This window comes from Astyanax mexicanus, chromosome 14, assembly GCF_023375975.1.
Source record: "Astyanax mexicanus isolate ESR-SI-001 chromosome 14, AstMex3_surface, whole genome shotgun sequence".
NCBI lineage: Eukaryota > Metazoa > Chordata > Actinopteri > Characiformes > Acestrorhamphidae > Astyanax > Astyanax mexicanus.
The window spans coordinates 9,467,469-9,493,476 of NC_064421.1; the positions used below are offsets into that span (position 1 = coordinate 9,467,469).

General features: G+C 37.4%; 1 protein-coding gene across 3 annotated transcripts in view; it reads right to left on the reverse strand.

The window, feature by feature from the left end:
• The window catches only part of kif6 (kinesin family member 6), a 130,382-nt gene that overhangs the window by 100,925 nt on the left and 3,449 nt on the right, over positions 1-26,008 (reverse strand). For all 3 annotated transcript variants that reach the window (XM_049463498.1, XM_049463497.1, XM_049463495.1), the window contains exons 4-9: positions 17,484-17,631; positions 17,230-17,339; positions 14,827-14,956; positions 6,630-6,836; positions 6,261-6,404; positions 6,086-6,172 (exon numbers count right to left, since the gene is read on the reverse strand). In XM_049463498.1, coding sequence (XP_049319455.1) covers positions 6,086-6,172; positions 6,261-6,404; positions 6,630-6,836; positions 14,827-14,956; positions 17,230-17,339; positions 17,484-17,631 — 826 coding nt within the window. The remainder of the gene's footprint in view (positions 1-6,085; positions 6,173-6,260; positions 6,405-6,629; positions 6,837-14,826; positions 14,957-17,229; positions 17,340-17,483; positions 17,632-26,008) is intronic.

Here is a 26,008-nt window from a genome sequence, read left to right on the forward strand (position 1 = left end):
GATCATTATAGTTCAAAATAGCAAATAAGAGAGATTATAAGAAGTGTCTGAAATGTATTTACCTACTTTATTTTTCACCTATGGCAGACACAAATGTGTAAACCGTAATCTAGTCATTTTAAAGAAGTACTACAATAGGTATAGGACATTCTGGAGCAGATAAACTTACAACTGAAAATAGTGAAAATTACAAGTATTGTCACAATTTATGACCATTTTTGTACCTTATAATATGATGATATGAAAATGTTTAATAATGAAACTGCACCCTGTTAAAGAGTAGTGGACTTTACTAGGAGAATTAATAAATTAAAACTGGAATATAAATGTCTGAATACCCCAAATAAATAAATAAAATAAAGACACTGTTTTTAAAGGAATTCAACATACCAGAAAATAAATTCATATAAACAGGATCTCCTCACTATAAAGTAAAAACATGATAATTAGGGCTACACAATATATCGTTCCCGCTCAGCATTACAGTATGTGTATGTTTTAATTATATGTACTGTTTTCATTTTACATTAAAATTATACCAGGGGCAGACTGCCCAATATAATTTATTTTAGGGTCGCAACAAATATTTGGCAATTAAAATTATTAGGACAGAAAAGGCAAAAATAGGTGCTTTTAGTGTTTAGATGAATAAGGGAAAAAACAAATTTTTACCAAAAAATGCAGGTTTTAATGATGTGATCTAATTGCAACCTGCTGGAATGTTAAAAATGTTCAGTTTTGCTATTGCTTTTCTTACATGTAGACTAAAATTACATGTAGACTAAAATTACATGTAGACTATTTATTTAAACAATGGTTAAAAAAGAGGCAAAAATAATTGAAATAATGAAATCTGTTAAAAAAAAAAAAAAAAATCTGTTATTTGGACAAATTATTAATTTAGTTCAGTTTTGTCCAAAAGTTATTTTGATGCATCCGTAATTTATTTTACTCTTATATTTTATTATTTTATTATTTATATATATTTATGAAATCTGCTAAACATTAGACAAAATATGTTTAATATCTCAATATACTGTATATATCAGGAATAAAAACTACTGCAATGATATTAAGGTTTGCAAAACTTATTGTGCACTTATCTACAAATTTCACAATAGGTCAGTAATGTAGTTTTTGTGACAGGCGTATTTGGGGTTGTGCATAAATTAAAATAAATAAAGATGAATGTTTTATATGACTTATCTTTGGCATGAGTTTGGTTCTAACTAGTATTTTTTTTTTCTTTTTTTTTTTGCTGAGGATCAAGGATCTGGTTTTCAGTCAAATAGTCAAACAGTAGCTGCAGGATATTTGCCATACCTCCACCTTCTGCAGGCAGACACTGCCTCAATTAACAGGCAACCGCAGACTCTCTTAAAAATACCTCTCCGGGGTTTGAAATTGGGCAGCCAAGTTCTAACTGCTAAAAGGCAAAGAAACTGAAAGCACGAGAGAAGGAGGGGGGTTCAGAGAGGAGCTCATTATCAGGGCCAAGGTATGAAGCCTGGAAGGCCTTTCTCCCCGCGCACAGCGTCGCTCTGAACTTTCAACACGTTCATCAAGTCCTATCAGTTCTGAGGTGAAAAGCAGGGAGCGGTGATCGGGAGTCGTAACCTTCCGGCTCAGCGTTCCACAGGAGAAGATTCATTACCTTCCCTCTGAATGAAAACAAATCAGGAGCGTTCGCTCATTGCGCCATGTTTATCTTCACTCTCGCCGGAGTCATCACTTACAGTCAACAGTCAAAATCAGGAGATGATGGATGAAAAGCAGGCAGGCTGGGGAAGTCACACTTCATCCCTGAACAGAACCTGAACCAGGGTTCACACATTAACACTGTGCTAATTTGGGGACCTGGACTTTACTACTCTTGAGCCAAGTAGTAAATAAATAATTAGTTTTACACTGATTTAGCCTGATATAAGCAACTATTGGTCATTTTTACTACGCTACACACACTGAATTAGTCTGCACAGCGTGTGTTATACTACTCTGGAAAACAAAACAAAAAAATAAAGAGACCACTTCAGTTTCTGAATCAGTTTCTCTGATTTTGCTATTTATAGGTATATGTTTGAGTAAAATGAGCATTGTTGTTTTATTCTATAAACTACAGACAACATTTCTCCCAAATTCCAAATAAAAATATTGTATTTTAGAGCATTTATTTGCAGAAATTGAGAAATAGCAGAGCTTTCAGACCTCAAATAATGCAAAGAAAATAAATTCATATTCATAAAGTTTTAAGAGTTCAAAAATCAATTTTTGGTAAAAAAAAAAACAAAAACAAAAAAAAACAGTTTTTTAATCAAAGTTTTATGCATCTTGGCATGTTCTCCTCCACCAGTCTTACACACTGCTTTTGGATAACTTTATATCTTTACTCCTGGTGCAAAAATTCAAACAGTTCAGTTTGGTTTGATGGCTTGTGATTATCCATCTTCCTCTTGATTATATTCCAGACGTTTTCAATTTGGTAAAATCAAATAAACCAATAATTTTTCCAGAGCTGTATGCACAAAGCAACATGCCAGACATTTTGATATTGAGATGTAGAGGTTTTGAATGGTGTCCTGCAATAATCCACCGAATACAACTTGAATATTCTCACACAGGGGTGGTGTAGGACATGGCATAGTATCTCTGTCTTCAAGGGAAGCTCTTGAGAAGGCAGCAAGCAGTATGTGGACAAGCATTGTCCTGCTGGAATAGACCAATGGTTGGTTTTACCAACTACATCATTAATGAAATGTTGGACTTTTGGATGTGTGACTGGATGCTGACCACAGTGCTTCCACATGTGGATTTGTTAGTCTTTTTCAACAAAAACAACAGAAGATGACCCCCTGAGTCACACTCTGTTATGACAGTCTGTCAAGATTTCCCACAAACTTTCATTCCTGTTGGCTGATTCCTTTTGTGTACAAGTATGTCTTTGACATTGAGTGTATATCTACTAATGAATCTCAAAAAATATAATACCATTAAAAATGTACTTTATTTCAGTAATTATATAGATGTATTACACACAGAGTGATATATTAAAGCGTTTATTTATTTTATTGTTGATGATTATGGCTTACAGCCAAAGAAAACCCAAAAATCTGTCTCATAAAATTAGAACATTATATAAGACCAATTGGTACTTTCGGCAGTGTGGGCAGTGTGCCAAGTCCTGCTGGAAAATGAAATCTGCATCTCCATAAAAGTTGTCAGCAGAGGGAAGCATTAAGTGCAGTAAGATTTTCCAGGAAAACACTCCACTGACTTTGGACTTTGGACCAACACCAACAGATGACATGACTCTCCAAACCATCAATGGTCACTGATTGGAGAAAAATGGAGAGGCACACAGTCCAAGCTGCTTGAGGTCTAGTGTGAAGTTTCCACAATCAGTGATGGTTTGGAGAAACATGTCATCTGCTGGTGTTGATCCACTGTGTTCTATCAAGTCTAAAGTCAATGCAGTGGAGAAGTGGATTTCATTTTCCAGCAGGACTCGGCACCATACTGCCAAAAGTACTGACTGGTCTTATATAATATTCATATACAAATTTTCTGAGACACTGATTTTTGGGTTTTCATTGACTGTAAGCCATAATCATGAACAATATAAGAAATAAACACTTAAAACAGATCACTCTGTGTGTAATACATCTATATAATATATATGAGTTTCACATTTTGAACAGAATTACTGAAATAAAGTAACTATTCAATGATATTCAAATTTGTTGAGATGCACTAGATGCTTGCAAGTACTGTGCTCATTCCTTCAGCAGCTGTTTGCTATTGACACCAGTATCAGGCAATGGCTGTACACAGCAATCAGTCTTTGCTCAGTGGTGATTTAGTGCTAATATGTAAGGTGTGTCTCAGGCTCATTCAGTAAGGGGAACAACTATCTGCACATGTGTGATGAGCCATAACCGAATCAGAACATGTAAACTTTCAGAGAGGAATGTAAACATGATGCGAGAAATCCAAAAGGGATATTTTGGATTTTTCCACATTTATGTGTGAAGACATGCAGCCAGTCCCACTGATGACACGGTGGAATGTGGACGATGTAAGCACAGGTGTGAGGGAGGAGCAGGACGTTTTTGGACATTCTGGACATTCAAAACTACTCACCCATATCAATATCAGGGTCTCTTGTAGGGGTGGGCGATATAGTGGGAATGTAAAATCTATTAGTTCGCCTTTAGTCTTGATAGCGTAGTTGTGATAATAATGAACAAAAATAAACCATGGAAGGGCCAGCAGTAGAATATTAAATATAAATTTAATTTTAAATATTTAAATATAAATATGAATTTGTATAAATATACATTTGTAGGGGTAGGTGATATGTAGGTGTGAATGTTAAATTTATTAATTCGCCTTTAGTCTTTGTGAAAATAATGAACTAATCCAGAGACTGTAAAAAAGATGGACGCCGTGTCGCCGTTCCCATTCATTCAATGAAAATGAAGGCAAAATCTTCCACCATGTTGGCGATCCTGATACCCGAGTCTGCTCAGTAGAGACCAGAGAAGGGAGAAAGACTGTAGAGAGACAGCCTACTCATTTAAATAACCCTGCCCCTGAGGGCTGCCTCGAGGTCACAGGCTGCAGAGCGTATTACAGTATTACAGTATATTAGAAACAAACGTGATTGAAAGTTGTCTGTTTTGCCATTGAAACCTATGGGGATGGGTGGGGTTACACAGCTTTCTGCAACCGAACAGCAGGGGGCACCCGACCTGCGGTGGCTTCACTTTCACCTGGAATAGTAGAATATTAATAATCCATTTAACCAGCAAACATTTAGCTTGTTTGTAATAAAACACTATTTGTAATTTTAGTACTCTTAATAATCTGTAAATATCAATAGTATTAATTTGCTACATTTGAAGTGTAATGGGTCACTGGGACAGTACAATCAAATTCTCACAGCAGTGTTGTAAAATCTAGTAGAAATACATCTCTGGACAACAGAGACAAAAGAAACAAGATAAACTCTTTCCCAGATAACATGCTAATGCTAATGCTAATGTAAACCAGAGGTCTTCAAATCTAATCCAGGAGCACTACATTCCTGCAGACTATGAAGAAACACATACTGTAAGTAAATTTTACTGTAAGTAAAAAATAAACAAACCAAAATTCTCTGGTAACACTGATAAACTTATCCTGTGCAACAAAGGTAACTCTTGGTCTTCCTTTTCTGGGGTGGTCCTGATGAGAGCCAGTTTTATCATAAATTTCAATGCTCTGTTCTCTGACTGTTCTTGAGGATACTTTCAAAGTTCTTGAAAAGTTTTCTTTTGACTCTCCTTTACTTCTCAAAGTAACATTACTCAAATACAGCTATTTAAGCTCCAGTATTTAAACTCCAATTGGTGAAAAAGGCAGCAGCGAGAAAATCAACATGACCATATCAAACCAATTTTAGCTTCCCTCCATTGGCTACCTATTTCTTTTAGAATCAAGTTTAAGGTTTTATTACTAGTCTATGAATCAATTAATGGTTTAGCACCTTTCATACATCTCTGAAATGTTGATTAAATATGTTCCAAATCGTGTCTTAAGATCATCAAATCATCAACTGATAAACTCCTCCAGATCCCACGTATGAAACAAAAAAAGAGAAAAAGCTTAAAACTTTTTTTTTTTTTTACATTAGCTTTTAATTAGACCTTATTCATATTTTTCTAGCTTTCATTTAGATCCTTCTTATTATTTATCTATTATAGCTGTTTTATTATTTGGTTTTGATTTTATTTTAGCCCTATTTTTATCTTATTGTTTAGGTTTTTTCTAGCTTTTAATAAGATCTTATTTTTATCTGTCTGGTTTTGATTGTATTTTTATTCTATCATTCATTTTTGAGTACTATATTTTAGAAGTGTCTTTTTATTGTTGTGCTATTTTTTTACTCCCTTACTCCCTATATAAAGTACTTTGAGCTGCATTTTTATGTATATAAAAGGTGTTATATAGTAAATAAAGTTTATTATTATTATCGTTACTCTGGTGACCACACTATTAAACCTGTGATGATGTAATAAAATAAAAAGTTTTAAACATGTAGACTCACAAGTGCTGGATCCAGCTCCTCATTCAGTAGAGCTTCGTTTTTAATCAGGGCCACTCTCTGAGCAAAGCGGCATGTGGAAATAGACTCCTGAAATAAACGTAGAGATATTAATATTAGACATTAATATTAGAACTCTAAAGTTATAGCTCTAGAACTCTTGAAGATTAACCCTTACATCGATGTTCCTCTTATCCACTGACACAGTGGCAATCATGGTGGTCATGCAGTTTCCCCCCAGACTGTCTCTGAGAACAGAGGTCATCATGGAGTTGCGGTACGGGATGTGAGAACGGTTCTTCTCCGAGAGAGCTGTGATGACCTGAAATGAGACAGAAGGTTTATATATGGGCATATATACAGTAACTGCATGAGCACATTTACATTATCCCCACATTTAATCGTGTTTTTTAACAATACAGTACCAGTCAAAAGTTTGGACTCACATTATATTGTCAGATTAAATTGCCAGATATTGTTACTGGCATCAAAATACAAATAAAATACATTCCCTAAAAATGAGAAATGAGAAAATGAAGAAATTAACCTGCTCTAGGTAGTGCAGGGACAGGTTGATATACTTGGCCTCAGTTAGGATCTGCCCCCCCACACCCGTCTTTCCCACTCTCTCAGAACCAGCCAGATCTACCAGGTGGAGTTTGGAGCGGCACACAGTCGCCGAGCCCGGCTCACGGACGCACAGGTGAACGGTGAAGATGCAGTGGGAGCGTGTGGAGGCCTGATTCATGGGGGTCTGTGAGAGGACAGGGAAAGAACAAAAGAAGAAGATGAGCAGAAGGAAGTGACACTCAGCACATACACTGTTGAAAGTTTTGAGACCTGTTTACTCATCTTTTTTATTATTAGAATATTTGGTTAACATGGTTTTGGTATACGTTTTTTTGGTCGATGTGTAAAAAAAAAATAAAAAAGACTGGAGTTGCAATGGTATGAAACTTATATATAACAGTATAATAATTTGATTTAATGAACATTAGGTAGAGCTCTTTGGAGTTCATTCTGGATCCGGCTAAAGATTATTTCTAAAATAGAATAATCCTTATATTTTTCTACTGTTAATTAATTGATAGTTTGTAAGGAACTGATGGGATCCTTACAAACTATTAAGGATATAAAGAAAAAAAGATGCTGAGTTAAAGCACTGGCAGATAGTGCTAGCAGAGCTTTAGACAGTATTTTCTTATTTGAACTGCGCAGCACATAAAATAAATCTGCGTGGGATGTAGCCTCCGAATCTGCCCACTGCCAATCCCCAAGTCCCATTTTCACAATTTCGGTTGCCAGGTATAGACAACATTTATATTTTACATTTACATTTAAGGCATTAAACAGGTGCTCCTATCCAGAGCGACTTACAACAGCATGCAAACAGTTTGCTGCAGTAAGGGAATGAGCAAACTGGCTCTATTTTTCTGCTGAACAGGTAACGAAGCTTCAGTTAGGTTGCTAACTGTAGCTGGGTAATTTAGCACCACCACTACTAGCATAGTAGAGACTGGTACCTCAGTCCAGCACAGTTTTAAATGCTTGATTAAATGACTGAATTCTGCCGTGATTTGGGCAGCCGTGGTTTTATGTTTTTTGGATACAATCCGGGTTAGCACCCGAACATCCCTTTCAGACAGCTTCCTCTTACAGCGTCCACAGTTAATCCTGTTGGATGTGGTATGCTAACATTACCCTGGATACCGTGGCTCTTGATACATCACAAAGACTTGCTGTCTTGGTCACAGATGCTCCAGCAAGACGTTGACCAACAATTTGTCCTCTAATGAACTCTGGCATTTTGTGTGCATTGCAGTATTTTGAGCAAAACGGTGCTCTTACTCTGTTAATTGCACCTACACACTCTGCTCTTACTGGTGCAATGTGCAATTAATGAAGATTGGCCACTAGGCTGCTCCAATTTCAATTTAGCCATGAAACCTCCCACACTAAAATGAAAAGGTGTTTCAGTTTCATTGTCCAACCCCCTGTATATCGTTGAAAAAAGAACATTTAAAATGTAAAAAATTTACAATATCGTGCAGCCCTTGTGAGTGTCATTCATCACCAGTGCTGGTTATGACTGTGCTTAGTGTATGGAGAGCAATCCAGTTATTCCACTCGTGCATTTTTGCTGTAATTCAGCTGTTTTATCTTGCTGTTGTGTATTGGGTGGGGATGAAATCTCTGTTGTGTGTGAGAATAAGATCTGCGAGGAGCAGCAGAGCAGAGTAAACAAAGCATGAGCAAACACGCAGCAAGTGGGACTTTTCTGAATCCCTAGAAAATAAGCCGGTTGTTTGTATGCGCCTGCTCGCATGCGCCCAACATTTGCATCGATGGCAGACGTGTGTGTTTGATACCCAGTAAACAGTGCAGTCGTTTGAATGCACCTCGTTTAACCGAGTCAGAAATAAGCAGGTCAGATGAGGCCGAAGCCTCGGCTCTGATCTGCTCTGACTCACTGGTGTGCATTTTTCAATGAGCTAAAGAAGACCGCGTGTAACCTCGAGTGACAACAAAGCAAAGGAAAAGCCCAGAGCTGAAGCAGATAAAGGAGCACTGTACTTCGAGTTAGATGACGCATTGGCCTGTGCTGATGGAGCACATGCTTATTGACATGGTCAGAGAGCTAAATCCTTATTGATTCATGGCCTTCTTCAGCAGTACTGTGCCTCAGAGTCCTGAGGTCATCATATCTGGCTTAGTGGAATAATAAAACCATGCAACAAACTTACAGCTTACAGTACATCCAATCTGAGCAATCTGTTTGAAGCATACACCGAAATAGACTTGCTTTTGTTGGAGTAACTGTCTACTGTCTACTACTGTTGAAAGAAGACTTTTATACTAGATTTTTAAGCACTGCTGTGAGGTCATCATGTCCGAGTTCCACCACCACACAGCTACTGTTCATTGTTTCTCCCAAAACCAATGTAATTAAAAAAAGAAAGACTTGGTCTAAAGTGCTGCCACTATGATTGGGAGATCGCTGGTTCGAATCCCTGTGATGCAGCTTGCCATCAGCTGCCAGAGCCCTGAGAAAGCACAACTGGCCTTGCTCTCTCTCTGGGTGGGTACAGTAGATGGCGCTTTTTCCTCGGATGATGTCGATCAGAACAAGGCATCTGTGAGCTAATGCATCAGAACTAAGTCGCTGCGCTTTCCTCCGAGCGCGCTGTGATGCTACTCGGCAATGCTGCATCAGCAGCAGCTCAAAAAGAGGCGGAGTTTGTATCAGAGGAGGCATATGCTAGTCTTTTCCCTCCTTGTGTTTTGGCATTACTAGTGATGGGAGATGTACAACTGAGTGGCAGCTGAATGGGTGGAACAATTGGCCTAGCTAAATTGGGAGAAACATGTGACTTTCATTGGAGTTGTTGTCCAGGGATGTTTTTACACTAGATGTTGGTGCATTGCTATAAGGATTTGACTGAAAAACGCCACAAAAGCATTTGTGAAGTCAGGATTTAAAGAGTCAGATGGACATCAGTGGACAACAAATGTCTTTTACCCTCTTTGGTGGTTGACTGCAATACAAATTCTAAGCTTTGTCCATTTACATGCAAGTAAATGGGGCAGACGGGAAACACCTCCACTGTTAACAATTCTCTTAACAATTAGCATGTTTTACTGGAGTTATTTGGTGATATTAAAGGGGTGTGTCAATAACAAGAAAGCCGATCCAAAAAAAAACTGCACTGAAATTAATTAAGCAATAATACATGAGAGGGAGTGCTATAACATGTAATATTGGCACTGCTGTGCTGCGATCGTAAGCACGAGGCTGCACGTAGCTCAGCAGTGCCAATATTAAACATTATCGCATGAACCTTGAGTGTATTATTGCGATTATACCACAGTTCCATCATCGCTATTTAGTGAAAGATTTTGAGCTAAAGTGGATGAGAAAATACATAATAATCTGTTCGGTTATAAACATTTTTGAGTTAAAATAGTTCCATTGCTGCTCTGTTTGTAGCTGTGTAGTTTGGCTTGTAAGCGCTGCATCGTTGCTAGGTCACCTGTATGTGGTGGAGTAATACATGGAGAGCTTCGGTTACAGTGCATTACCGGCTGAGAACGGAACTCATAAAATGCCTCTCAGCCAATCACATTGCAGGGTCCGGACTAACTCTGGTATAACTTGCATTTAAAAAGGAATAACGTGTTACCGAATCCAAATTAATCGTGTGCAATAACACTTTATCATTGGCAGCCCTACTTAATAGATCTTCTGCTAATTTTGCTAGTGTTGGTGCCGAATAACACAAAACACATGCCAAGGTCATACTGGCATATGTCAGACTTATTTTGGTAGTGTGATAATAAGTACACAATATTAGGTATTAGGTGTGTGGTGTTAATGTTTTGGCTAACTCATATATGTGTGAGCTTATTCTCAGAACTCCATACATGGGTAGTGAGCTAATAGCTCAGAATACACACTCCTATGTGGCTTTTTTACACCACAAACAGCTGAGTAAAAATTGTCCGAACCACAAAGAAAACAGAAGACTTCAATTTGAGCTGACATGAAAACTTACTCGCTTCCCTTCTCTGGTTCATTTCATGACGCTCAGACACCGAGGCTTAAACCACAGCTCTTATTTACCTTTTAAAAAGCTGACCCTCGCCAGCCACCCCCGGCCACACACTTCGAGCAGTGCCTGATTCAGCAGGACCCCAAAAAAGAGGGGCAGTGGTCAGCAGACCTTGACTTAAAACTCCTGCTGCTGTTGCTGCTGCTGCTAATCTATACGTGGGTTAATACCTTTTTCTTCTTCTCTTTTCTTAAAAAAATATTTCTAATATTTTCCCCAAAACAGGAGAAGGGTGAGGACTAGCACATGCCTTCTCCAAAACATGTGAAGTCAGACTCCGCATCTTTTCAAACTGCTTTGCCGAGTAGCATCAAAGCACGCTCTGAGGAAAGCACAGCGACTCGGTTCCAATACATCAGCTCACAGATGCCTTGTGCTGATTGTTATCACCCTTAAGAGTGATGTGGTGAGAGAGCGCCATCTACACAGCCAGAGAGAACAAGGCCAATTGTACTCTCTCAGGGCTCCGGCAGCTGATGGCAAGCTGCATGACTAGGATTCGAACCAGCGATCTCTCAATTATAGTGGCAACGTTGGTTAATATCAATATAATAACATGCCTTTTGTGTGCACAGCATACACTGTATAATAGGGTAAGAATTAAAGAGCATCTCACGATATGATATTATCACAATATGTTGCACACAATAATGATTATGATGATATCACAATACTGTAACTCTGCGATTCTTAATATAACGCAGGACAGTTTTCTATGATACCTCAAAGGATCTGTTTTACTCACGAGGATATTATACTCTTATACAATCAAATACCAATAATTATGGAATTATTGGTATAAGTTTTACAGAATTTATAGTAAATATAAGCACTTTTAATATGTTTTTTAAATATTTTTCTTTGTTGTGGACGCTTGCAGTGCTGTCAGATTAAGTTGAATGATCCTTTTAAGAGGTTAAATAACACAATTACAATTTTATTAGTAAATTTTTATTTAAATTAGATTTTTTTAATATTTTGCAATTCCCATTATTAGCTACTAGCTATTTTCATATAAATATAAATCTATTTAAACATCGCTTTACTTGTAAAGAGACTGAAGGCACTTGTAGCATGTTCAGCCATTAATAATATTAATTTCACTTTATATTTTTCATATTGTCTCCGTATTTAGGTCAATAAGCTGTCCACCCTGTTGCCAGCATGAACAATTCAACCACTTCTTTTTATCAAATACCAGTTTTCTCAAAAATTATTTACCTTGTTACGCAACTTACCATAACAGGTTGAATGCATGCAGGCCAGAAAAAAAAGCCTGGAAAATATAGTGCATGTACATATTATCGCTGTCCAATGAAAAACAAGTATCTTCCTTTTAGTAGATTTTTAGTTTACTACATAATTTGAACAGACAAACTATTCCTTACACTGTGCCAAAAGTTATTGATGAATAGACCAATAGAAATACTTCAACATTACCTGAAATAAACTTTTATAAATATTTATTTATTAACTTTTTATCATTGACTTCCATTAAAAGTTTAGAGAAAATAAAGAAGTTTTTTTCTCCCTCCTGTAAAGTTGCTGGTTTGGAGATTTTTTAATGGACAGTGATGATATTCACATAAATTATATTTTCCGGGCTTTTCTTTTTTTCTGACCTGTATGCATCCACTCTGTTATGGTAAGTTGCATAACAGGATAAATATTTTTAGAGGATAAATATTTTTTAGAAAAAAGCGGTTGACCTAAAGTTGCAAACATTAAATTGTTCATGCAGACATTGTTCTGTTTCAAAGACACTTTTTGATTTTGTAAAATGATTTTATTTACCTTGATATTTTAAATATCAAGTGAAATATTACGTGAAATTCATATTATTAATTGCTGAACATGCAGCAAGTGTCTTAAGTCACTTTGAAAGTAAAGCAATGTTTAAACAGATTGCTAGTTGAAATATATGAAAAAAGTTGAAAAAACTATATGTAGCTGATAGTAGCTGATAATTGAAATTATTTTTAAAATATTGCTGAAATATTTGTAAAAATCTACTCTCTGATCACACTCATTACAATTTTATTAGTATATATATATTTTAATTAAAATTGATTTAAAAATCTATTTTAAATAAAAATATACTAATAAAATTGTAATTGTGTTATTTAAACACTTAAAAGAAAAATTCAACTTAATCAAGCAACACATCATAGAAAAATAAAAATAAATGAAATCTTAACTTTTTGTTAGAAGTAATGAGACACTAAAAGGCACAGAATTCTGATAATGACCCACGTGTGTGTATTATTTGTGTACAAGAAGTCAGGTGGGAGCTAAAGAGAAAAGACCCCATTCAGAGCTTTGACTTCTCCTAATGACCAGAGGGTCATTTCCTGACCTGCTGTCCTGGAACACGTGGGTGGTCAGGCCTCTAAAGTCATGAGCTCATCATTTCGCTCCCCTTCAGAGAGAACAGGTCAGCTAGCAGAGGAACGGCTTAAAGAGCATCGCTGCTCCTGAGTAAAGTCATTCTGGAAACAATGAGGCCTGAAGGAATTTGGCAACAAAGTGTACGAGCATCCTCAACGCAGCACAGTGAGCAAAAGTCCGATTAAACAAATAAACATCTCCAAAGCCGCCAAACTGCACAGCACTTATTTCCTGGTTCTTACTTCAGCAGTATGATAGAAACAGTCCCGCAGGCTGAAATCACTGCGCTGTGGAGTCGCTCTGAGTGTACTTAAGGTTAAATCCAGATGAAGGTGCAGCTGCTGGGTCCATTTGGAATTAAACGCAGGATGTTGAAGGAAGCTCTCAGAAATCTTATGAATATGTATTTATGTACCATGAAAGACTTGGCTCAAATTAAAAAATAAATGGCATTGAAGCTAAACCTGTGTTTCAATAATCATACACTCACTGAGTACGTTACTAGGAAGATCTGCACACCTACTCATTCCTGCATTTATCTAATCAGCAGGTCATGTGCCAGCAGTGCAATACATTAATCAATAGGGCTGTTTGATTATTTTAGAACAACAGACAGACAGCAGCTCAACTCTGTGTCCTGCTTGAAGAAAAATGAGAACAGCACTTTATCTAAGGAGCTCCTGCTGTTGTTCCTCACTGTAAGAGTGTTTTTATCCAAGTAAAATAGAAAAACAACAGCAAACAGCAGCTATTTACTTAAAAAGAGGGACAGATGAAGTTAAGCAATCGATCCACAGCTCAGAGAAAAGTTCCCCTCATCCTGCAGACATGCCCAGAGTCGGTCCTGGATAAAGAATTATTTATTCTTTATCCAATTGATAAAACTCCCTATAATTGGAAACTGTGTCTGATTTTAATACTCTAATGCCTTAAAAGGCTTCCAAAATAACATATTGTAAATTGATATTAAACTTGTGTCTTACTTGTAGAATAGATTTGCTCAGAAAATATATCTCTTTTGGATTCTTAAACATGGAGTATTTATGTCAATTTATAATGTTTATGGAACTTATGGAAAGTTGTATCTCTTTTAAAGTCTACGATTTACATTCTTCAGCTTTTTTTTTTTAACAAAGTGTGATTTCTTCATATATTGTGTATATATTTTGTTGTGTATATATTTTGTGAGACAAAGTAAACCCAACACTAATCAAAGCCTTAACATAAGCCTTAGTGTTTTATATTATATGTACCCCTAACAGTAGAGTAAGTCAAAAACATATTAGGGCTGCAACTAATGATTATTTTAGTATTATTTTAGATTATTCTTCTAATTTGCTGATTATTTTTCCAATTAATCGATTAGTCAATGATTATTTCTGCCATGACCTTCATCTCTGCTTGCTGTGGGTACGGCTCCTGTTTCTAGCTTTTACTATTGGTTTAAAATGATAAAAACCAGCTGAACATGGGATTTAAATGCCGTTCAAATGTCCAGAACATTGTACTTTGAATGTGGAAAGTGCAGAGTCTTGAGAATCGACACTGTCGATTATTTCGATTAATCGTTGCACCCCTAAAACCTATAAAATAAATACTGTGATATACATTTTTGGTCATACCGCCCAGCACCTTTGCCTATTATGATCTATTCCATGCACTTCCTGGTCCTTATTAAGCAGTGCAGCAAATAGAAACAGACAGTGAAACCAGGCTAAATATCAGGTTGATCAGTCAAGCACTCACCTCTGCAATCATGCGATTGGTGTCACCCAGGAACAGCAAATTTAAAGCCTCTTCTTCATTGGCTGATGCTTGCAATGACAGATTCTTGAGGTGAATGTTTTGGTCAGGATCTTCCATAATTGTCACTTTCCTTTCCAATGAAAAAACACAAGAAGAAGAACAAAGTCAGTTATTAGGAACGCATCAGATATTTGGCAGTTACACAAATAAAAATGGTTTAATGAGAATAATTTATACCAAACAATTGTCATATTGCATTTCACTGCATATGAGAGCACTGCTATATAGTCATAGCTGTATAGTATAGGTATCTACAGTACCAGCATTGGAGGGAGTCGGCAGGTGACCAGTAGTCAAAAAACGGCAGGTTTAAGTTCATTTTTGCACATGAATTAATGAAATAAAGCATCCAGTATCACTTTCTATGACACTCAGTTTTAGTGTAAAGTGTGCTTTGTGGCTGAAAGGGCTAGGATAGTAATGTTAGCTAGCCAAGGTATCTGTTGGTTTCTCAAAAGACTGGCTACCTTTGTCTGTGTAAAGTTTAATCACATGTGACCTGAGTAGCATTGCTAAGATATGTTTCGAATTAGGGCTTGGTTGCTGTAAATGTTATACTAAATCTAAACTGCTGAGGTATCTAATCATGTGACTAGAATAGCACTGCTAAAGTCAATTCGTGATAAAAAAAATAGCACTGCTGAGGTAAATGTTTTGTGCTTTGTTGTTTTTTTTCCTTTTGTTTGAAAAAGCGACAAAATTATTGAAAACCTGCTAGTTATTCAGTATTCAAACAGCTCTGGAAAAAATAAGAGACCACTTGATGATTATGTTTTTCCTTGATTTTTCCAAATTGAAAACCTCTGGAAGGATTATAAATCAAGAAGAAAGGTGGATGACCACAAGCCATCAAACCAAGCACCAGGAGTGGCATAAACATATCCAAAAGCAAGGTGTAAGAATGGTGGAGGAGGACATGCCAAGATGCATGAAAACTTATTAAGAAAACAGTTTTTCCACCAAATATTGATTTCTGAACTCTTCAAACTTTATAAATATGAACTTGTTTTCTTTGCATCATTTGAGGTCTAAAAGCTCTGCATCTTTTTTTTGTTATTTCAGCCATTTTATTTATGTTTGCAAATAAATGCTTTAAATGACAAAATATTTATTTGGAATTTGGGAGAAATGTTGTTCATAGTTTAAAGAATAACACAATAATGTTCATTTTACTCAAATGTATTCATATAAATAGCAAAATCAGAGAAACTGATTTAGAAACTGAGTGGTCACTTCATTTTTTCCAGAACTGTATATATTTTTTTTTATATATATCAAGCAACAGAGTGACGTCTCCTACAGAGTCTATCACCTCACAAAAGGGCAAATGAGTGCAGTAAGATAATAAGAGCTCACAGAGGGCTGGCTGTGGGTGAAACACATTGAACTGAGGCCTCTTATGTAAACAGTTGGAGCAAACCACAGCTGTGCATCCCAACACTGTAGGGCTAGCAACATGCTACACACATGCTTTATCAATCAAGCGCAGGGGCTTATAATGTGATAATGAACCGGCAAGCTTTTTCAAAACAAACAAATGAATTACTGCCCACGTTCAGTGCCTTGGGGCTCGGCGATGGCTTGCGCAGATGCTGGAAGCTTGCTTTGAACGTACTGCTTCAGCGCGATCCAACAGCTTCCTGAAAAGAATGGCAGGCTGGCTGCGTCCCGATCAAAATAAGAGAATTGAGGTGGTTTGTCAATTAATCTCGAGGCTTCGGAAAAACGGAATGGAAAAGTGTACAGATCTAGTTTAGAGATAGACGTTTAAAAAAAGAGGTTTTTGTCAGTGGGTGCTAAAAACCTCACTCTTGCTCAATTTGCTGAAGGGGGTTCTGACAGTTTGGACTCGGCTAAACTGTAATCTAACCGTTGACACCCAGTGTTTTGGATGGCAAAGCAAGAGCAATAGGGAAAAAAAGAGAGAGAGAGAGAAAGAAAGAGAGAGAAAGAGAGAGAGAGCGAGAGAGAGAGAAAGAGAGAGAGAGCAAGAGAGTAGGAGAAACCAGGCAACTTGTAACAGTAACAGTACCATAGCTCCTTGAAAGTTTAGCCTGTGTGGTCAGGAGTGGGCATTGTCTATTTTCAGCAGGGTGTAATTAGTGGGACTTGAGGCCTTGAGTTAGATACCCGGCAAAAGGAGACAGTGAGACATTGAGAGAGAGAGAGTTAGAATAAGGGAGGACAGAAAACAGAAGACAGTACCAACAGAAACACATACAAGATCAAAATTCTTAAATTATTTTATTTCTCATTTTTTCCCATTTTCTCTCAATTCATCTAAACCAATTGTCCCAAACTTTCAGCTGCTACTCAGCTGTAAATGACTGACCGTGTACTTACGGTAAGTCCTCCAGGTTGGATGCTTCATGTCGGGGATCCAGAAGGTCGTATCCCACCTCATTGTAGATCTCCAGGTAAGATATGTGAGTGGTGTACACCTTGCTGCTGTCCTGCAGTTAAAGGCAGAATCAATAAAACAATTAATCACAAGATACATATCTATAATCTACAGATTAGTATTGTATTGTCCTACTACTGTATTTATTGTTGCAAACACTGGTAACACTAGAAATCACTGTAGGGGAGAAAGAGACCTGGCTGAAATGCTGGTAGAGGTAAGACAGGGTTCTGGGGATGATTCCTCGGTCACTGTAGCTCTCAGCACCACCGGTGATGGTGAAGGTCTTGCCGCTGCCGGTCTGCCCATAGGCAAAGATTGTGCCATTGTATCCTGCCAGCACACTGAACACATTTATAAAACATGGTTAGTATTAGGACAATTTACAGTATACCGGAGACATTTAGGAGTGGGTAACTAAGCAGAAACCTCTCACTAGAAATACAAATTCACTTTTAAGAGTTTAGTATTGCAAAAAAAAAAAAAAAAAAAAAAAAAAAACATTTGTAGACCTTGTCTACAGATGAATCCACACATATTGGAGACACTAAAGAAACATTTATGAAAAATTCTGGACAGTGTTTTCCACCAGTCTCTTTAAAACACCTGATCTATATTCACAAAAGCCTTTCTTAATCATACCAAGAATCCTAAGATAAAAATTACAATCATAAGAAAGTTCTTAAATACAATTCTTGAAAAAAAAATCATGTTAAATATTTTATAAAGTAATCTTAAATATGTCTTATCCTGTGCAACAGAGGTAACTATTGCTCCTTTTTTCCTGTGCCTTTCCTGATAAGAGCAAGTTTCATCATAACATTTTTAATGGTCTTTGCTACTGTACTTGAAGATACTTTTAAAGTTGCTGAAATTTTGAAATTTAAAGTCGTTTTTTCTTTACTTAGTTGAGTCATTCTTGCTTCTTATAATATGGATTAGAACATTACTTAAATAGAGCTATTCACTGTATATCTGTAACTCTACCTCTTCAATACTTTACAACTGATGCTCTCAAACACATTAAGAGGCAAGAAATTCTTAAAGTAATTAACTCTTGATGAGTTCAGCACAGCTGTTAACTGAAAGCCTGAATCCCAGGTGACTCTACTTAATTAAGCTGACTAAGAAAATCTAAAACATAAAACATATTCTAGTTTGTTTAACACTTTTTTTGTTTAATACATAATTTCATATGTTTTTCTTCATAGTTTGGATGATGTTAGCATTAAATCTACAATGCAGAATATTTTAAAATAATAACAAAAACACCACTGAATTTAAGGTGTGTCCTAACGTTTGGCTAGTACTGTATATACTGTATATTTAATTCTACTTTTTTCAACAGAATCACAAAAGTAGGCACAGCCCTAAAAACCAGCACAAAAACTGCTGACACTGTCTGAGATTCTGAGCTTTGACTCAATGAAACCTGACATTGGAAATCACCCTGGGGAAGGAACAGCTCCTGAGGCGCTCACAGCCACGGAGACAGACAAACGGCTGCCATTAGAAGCCCGAACCCAGTATGGATCGTGCAGAGCACTCTTCGGTTTGGCACTGCCGCAGGAATTCAGGGTGCCATTCAGGAAACCAGAACTGCAATTAACCCACCAGCTAACCAACGAAGATTCAAAGAAATCACAAGCAGTTAGAGCCTGTTTTCCTAAGCGCCAACCACACCAGATAAGCGGCCGACATCCGAGACTGCATCACATGACGCGAGAAGAAAGCAGACGCAACGTCAATAAGACCTCGTTTCCTCAGATCTTTCATCAGGAGTGTCTGTAAGAGGGTGTAATGGTTACAGTGTGGGTTAGAGAGTTTGGGTTTGGATCTATACGTAACGTGGTGGAGGCACTGATGGTGATTATGATGTTTCGCAGAGCTTCTGGAGGAGCTACACACGACAGCTTCACTGCACTGGGCATTTCTCCTGGAACCTCAATTACTGCCAATCACCACAGCATGCTTTGAATGACATTAGACTAATAAAGGCAGTTGGTCTGATATTTCAGGAATAAAGACATTTTACTTTACAGTACAGAATGAAAAGTGACTTGCTTATCTGAGCCATCATATTACCAGCTGATTCATCATATCCCCCTTTAAACCCCCTCCTCCACTGTAAAACACATACAGTTACCTTTATTTGTAAGTTAAAGTGGTAGAGTCTGTATGATTTAGTGGATTTCTGAGTGGAGAAGGGATAAAATATTGTGCTTAATTAATGGTACCAGTGTGCTGAAACAGCCATCCCTGCTAAGCCTAATATATTCATTCCAAAAACTGGGTTTTTGGGTCTCAGGGTCTCAGGAGTTCTTACTCTGGCCACATCACTCGTCTTTACGTACTTACGTCACACGTACAGCCTCTAAAAGAGGATCCGGCTCAGTTTTACTGAACGCGAGCGGCTGGTGGAGCAATGGAGACTTCAGAAGAGGAAACTCAGAGCTCAGTAGCTCATTCACTCATAGTAAAACCAAAAAAACGAAGGAGTGAAGTTTCTGACTGAGCGCAGATGAGCGCTCTCTCTCTCTCTGACTGAACATAACCTGGAATCGGATTCGTCCGCTCTGAAAGGAGGCCGAATCACACCCGCCCAGTTTAATAAAATGATTCTTCCGCATGCTCTGTGCAATTCTCACTAGAGAGGGCCCTAAATTCCAGAACTTACTGACATCAGCTTTAATTATCGTTATTGTCACACAAAAATGAGCCTACTCATTTGAATAACTCCGCCCCTGAGGGATGCCTCGAGGTCACAGGCTGCAGAGCGGAGCTGATGGTCTGTTATTGGTCCCGCCCATAACCAGCCCTTTTACAATAACCACACCTTTTTTGAATAGAGCTGAATAACGTTTTAAAAAACAAATTCTGTGGGGATATAAAAATTAACAATATAAGCAGAGGTTACACTAGCTGCTGCATTTAAATAATGGAGGTAGAATTACAGTATATTAGAAAAAAACGTGATTGAAAGTTGTCTGTTTTGCCATTGAAACCTATGGGGATGGGTGGGGTTACACAGCTTTCTGAAACCGAACAGCAGGGGGCGCCCGACCTGTGGTGGCTTCACTTTTGAGTGACGATGCTCTGTCCAGCTATACACAGTCTATGAGATAAACCATCAATCTCAAGCGAAAACATACCTAATTCTGGCTAAGAGCTAAACTACTTAACTAGCTTAACCAGCTCACATATGGGTTCAATGCAGTTATTATTCTCTGGAACTGCAAGCCTTGAGAATCTAAGACATTTTTAGCCTGTGAGAAGAAAAGAACTGACATATGTGAAACATCCCTCGTCTTCAGCAAATCCCATTACAGGTGATAAAAAGCTGTGCAAAATGAGTTACTGCTTATGACTGCTCCAGTGATTCACAGGACCTGTCTTCATTTAGCCTGAACCACTTATTAGACGAGACTGGAAAAGTCAAGTCTAGGAATGTCTAAAGCGCTGTAAATATTCCCCATAAACAGGCACGCACACTGTCTCAGAAGCTAACTGGGAGCTGTTGGAGATTACGGAGTGACTGGTCATCATTTGACTCATTTACAAATCAGTGGAGCCAGAGGGGGTCTGTGACTAAACAGACTGGCACTATATTAAATTCTGAGTTTAGAACGGTCCTGTCTATGATGTTGTAAGGCCAGGGATAATACTGAACATTTGTAAATACCACAAATCAAGGCCTAGCGTTTAAATTAGCAGAGATAGAACACGGAGCAGAAGAGAAACAGAAGGCAATAAACCTAGCAAGAGTCAGGAATCAGGATCTAGTCACAGGAAATGCCAATAGACTGGCATTGACCTTAAGCAGCCTGAGGGAGCAAGAGCTTAAATAGGATGACTATATGACCTAGACCAGCCTGGCATGACTGGTCAGATTAAGTTTTAACCGCAAATCAGAAAAGTGCAGAAAAAATGCAGTGAATGACCAGGTAAGGACTTCTTTCTCTAGAGCAGGGGTCGGCAACAGAATATTTTTTAAGACATTATGTGGCAGGCCATAAAAAATAAAAAAATAAATCTGTTTTGTAATATGAAGTGTAATGGGATGGAGTGCTACAGACTAGTAGCTCTCCAGCCCAGAGGGTTGTTGAACCCAATTGCAGAACAGTTGATCTCAAAGCAGGTAAACTCTCTCTCTCTCTCTCTCTCTCTCTCTCAGGCACTTTGTAATTTAAGCAGTTTAAGTAATGCTGTTGTTTTTAATAAAGCGCCACAATCATGCTCATGATGACAGTAGGAGAGAACCCTGGTTTCATATAAAAGAGCTCAAGCCCCGTCCATACCAAAAAACAAAACATGATTATAATAAAGATTCATTGTTATTATGATGTTAATAAAGGTGCAGCCATACAGAATAACCAGCCTTTTTATTTTTCTACCAAAAACGTACAGCCCTGCTTTGTGTATAATACATCTATATAATGTATGAGTTTCACATTTTGAACTGAATTACTAAAATAAAGTAACTTTGCAATTATATTCTTTTTTTGTTGAGATGCACTACTATATCATATCTTTTACTTTTGTGTCTATGACAAACTTTTCATATCCCACCACCACCACCCCATCTCCTCCTTTTCATATTCCAGCTATGTAGTCCAGTTCTAGCTCAACTTATCAGAGTTAAGCTAAAAGCTTCTCCACCTAAACTCCATCCCTCTTACATTTTCTCCCATATAATTAAAAATTTCATATGCTTATGGCATTGTCTGAACTCACAAAATAAGCACTCAAGCTTTGACTTTTTAAAGTGTGCAGAGCAAAAGATCAACACATTGCTGAAGTTTTCACTTCTATCCCTAGAACAAATCACAAATGGCATCAGTTCTGTTCAGTTCTGAGACATTCACACAAAGCCTGATCCTCCACAAGCTCCCTCACCCTGCCTCTACTCTCTTAAAGGAAATTTCCTCATGAATTTATAAATCCACCACCAGTCTATATAAAAAAAATTCTCTGGTGAGATCGAAGGGCGAGTCTCTAAGTAGTCCATGCCACTCTGTCCCTATCCTGCGTCGTCATGATAATTAAAGGTCTTCCAACCCACATGAAGGGTGGGGTTTTAGGCGCTCTCCAAATTGAGATTATGAGTAATGCATGAAAGAGAGATCCTTTTAATATATTCAAGGGAGCTGGTGCACTTGGTTGCTGGTAGGAAGGTTTGGGGTTCGGTGTTAGGCGAGTGACATTTTTGGTGAGAATGACAAAATATAGGCAAAGAGAATCTAATGGAGGGGAAAAAGCATGATTAAGATTTTCTAAGAGTGTTTTCAAGCACTGTATTTAAATTGTTATTTAGTTACTAGTCCCCATGCAGAGCAACCTGTGCTGTCCTTAAAGCATCACCTTTACCAGGGTCATGACAAACAATACAAAACCACACATTTTGCACTCATTACAAAAGCCATGGCTGCAGTAAGAAAAGATACAGGTACTGGACTGGTCCACAACAGAGAATATGTGGAATTAGCTACACAGATACATCACTGTGTTGATCAGTTATTTATTTATTTATTTATTTAATTATGTATTTTTGGTTACTTGTTAATTTGGCACATTTTTGGGGTCCCACTGTGCTCTGAAGTTGATGCTTAGATGGTGCTTTTACTCCTATTCTTTTTTTTTCTCTGTCCCGAATAAATTATTGAGCTCATTGACCTGGAGCATTTTCCCCTTGTTTGGTGCAACCAAACGCTCCACAACAAACCATGTGAGCATGGTGTATCAGCTAATTGGTCAAAGTCAGAGGGAGCTAGAATGTAAATGCAGCAAGAAGATCCTGTGTTCAAGCGCTTTCACACTAAATGCGGATACTTTTCAGCTGCACTTTGAAACAAGGTTATAATAGTTTCTAAATTTTATTATAGTTAAATTTTATTTCGTTTTCACTTCTTCTCCTCCAATTCAGTTAGTTTTAATTAGCTTTTAGAGTGATTTTGCTAGTTTTTATTATTATTTTTTTATATGTGCTTAATTTTAATTTTTATTATTTTTAATTTTTTTATATGTGCTTAATTTTAGTTTTTATTAATTCTAGTGTTCATTTTATTCTTTTTTCATACGTTGGGTTATTTTATGAGGTGCAGGATCCTGGATTTCGGCACAACACTGCCCGCTGTGAAACAGCTTGAGTGGAGGAAACAGCACTTATAAATTAATTACCATTTGTATTAGTTTCAGTTAACTTTTAGTTTTCATTATTTTGTCGTTTTCGTTAACGATAATAACCCTGCTTTGAAAACATGTTGTTTTGAATTGGATTTTTAGCACGGTTTGTCACATTACTAAACGAGTTGCATGCACATAAGTGGCAAATACTGCATGTACCACGTTCAGTGTGAAAACAGCTTGATGTGAAACAGACAGGAATTAGGATTAATATAAATAAATCAGGTTAAACTGCACCTGAACATTCTCACCACAAACAAATGGCTCCAAAAAGCAGTCTTCTTGCGGGTCAACTGCAGTTTTTTTAGTCTGCATCCAAGCATGATTACTGTTTTCACACCTGCAGAAAAAAAAGCTTCAACCTACAAACTTCTTACAGTTGGATAATCCATCTTACATTTAGACCACAAGTAAAAACTACCAGTTAACACAAAGCTGATCACAATCCAGGCAGCAATCAAAATCCCCTTTTTATCCAACAAATTACCAGTAAAATACATCACCAACAAACTCCAAGCTCTCTGAATTCCAAGTCTCTTAATATGATGAAGCGAGAGAAATGCAGACGGTTGACTGGTACGGTGCGGCATGCAGTGCCAATGCTCCATTTAGTGGTTAGAGGTTAAGGACAGGCCAAGAATCACAGCTTTCCTTCATTACTGTCCGCGTACCAGCTCAGCTTACCATGTGAGCCATCAAGCCTGTGTGGTCCTCACCAGGCCAGACACCATTCACAATTTCCTGCACACTTCACACTTAGATAGCTCGCAACACTCCATTTAAAAACGCAGGTCACAACCTGAGCTTAATTGATACAAAAATGTTAAAAGCAGAAAAGAAGTCTACATAAGATTACTTAATTTCGTTTTATCAGAGCACTGACATGGATAAGTGGAGAAATGCTAGGAACTGCTCCAAAGGCAGTTTGAGCTGGACTATTTGAGCAGACATTACAGTTGCAATTTAACAATAAAGACCTATAAAAAAAATCCACATTTTCTGTTGAACCCATTCAGTGGTTTCAGTTTTTAGAGAATGCTATTAATGCACTTGAAATGGAGCTGCAGTTCTGGTGAGAATTCTTCATAATCCATATTTGTTTCATATTTGTGAAAATCTTGCAATATTATTCATGCTTCAATTACTACAGATGCTGTTTCTAAGCTTGTCCAAAAATGCATGTGTAAAGTGTGTTCTCAGCATGGCTTGAAGAATAAACTACAATTCTGGACTGTAGGGGGAGCACTAAAGTAAAGAGCACCAAAGTAAAAATAACGATTATTACATAAAACAACTTTAACCTTTTAAACTCTAGGTTTATTAGTCTGTTATTAATAAAAATGCAGAAAATACAAGAAAGCATTACAAGAAATACACAGAAAATATATGAATTCATTAATTAAAGTCTCGTGTAGCGCTCTAAAATGCAGCTGGCTGCTGGAGACGCACGGCACAAAAACAGGCTACATATAGGCTACAGATATAAAACTCAGTTTAGTTAAATAAACTTAAGAGGAGTAAGGACCTGTAAAGTTAATCAAATATTGTCAAATATAAATATACGTTGAGGTTTTGGTGTGCTGCTCCTATGATTTGAAAGTGAAAATAATGTTTTGCAAACCCAGCTTTTACATCAACAATAAACAGAATAGAGAATAAAATAATATTGCTGTCCCAGTCTCCTCTGCTGAAACGCATAAAGCACAGCGATCTTAAGATATGAACGTGCCAAAGTCAGAGCTCACCTGGTTCTTAAAAGGAAAGACAACTGGCACACTGATTGGTTTATTTCACATTTTGCCCAAAAACGAGTATTTTGCGTATTACAAGCTGCACAAGCTGTATTTTTTTCAACCCTTATGATACCAAAGACACAGGACATGCCCCTAAATCAATCACCGGTGTGCTATAGATTGCTAAAACAGGGCCCTCATTGACATTTTAAGTATTGTTTGGGCACCTCGTTTATAGAACATATCTACTGGTACCATTTTAGCAACTCTTTACGCACTAAATTCAACAGGCCTAATGCTGTCTTTGGGGAAAAAGTGGAATACATCAGCAAATAATATAGAGATTTTTTTAGTGTAATAGGTTAGAAAATAAATAATTTTGTTTGTTTTTTTCCATGAAATTTGGGATTTGGGATTTTTATAAGAGTATGGAGTGATTTGGTTATTTCCTCTCTGATTACACCACCTTACAATACACTAGACCACTCTAAAAACCCAGTCTGCCCTTCAGCGAGGACATCTGTAATAAACCATCCCAAATCAAGTTCACAAACTCAGCTTGTGGACCTGCGTCACACTGAAGGACATCTAGCTTGAAGGCCGAACCTAATTAACCCCGAGTCTAGCTTAATTAACCCTGGCGTGATGTGATTGGGTGTGAAATAGCAGTGATTATGGACCGGACGCTATCAGAACATGATGACCGCTCGCTAATCTAAATATTCATTCAGGCTGTGGAATAATACAGGCCCACAGCACTACACACTGGATTTGGTCATGTAGAGTCAAACACTGTGTAATTGTT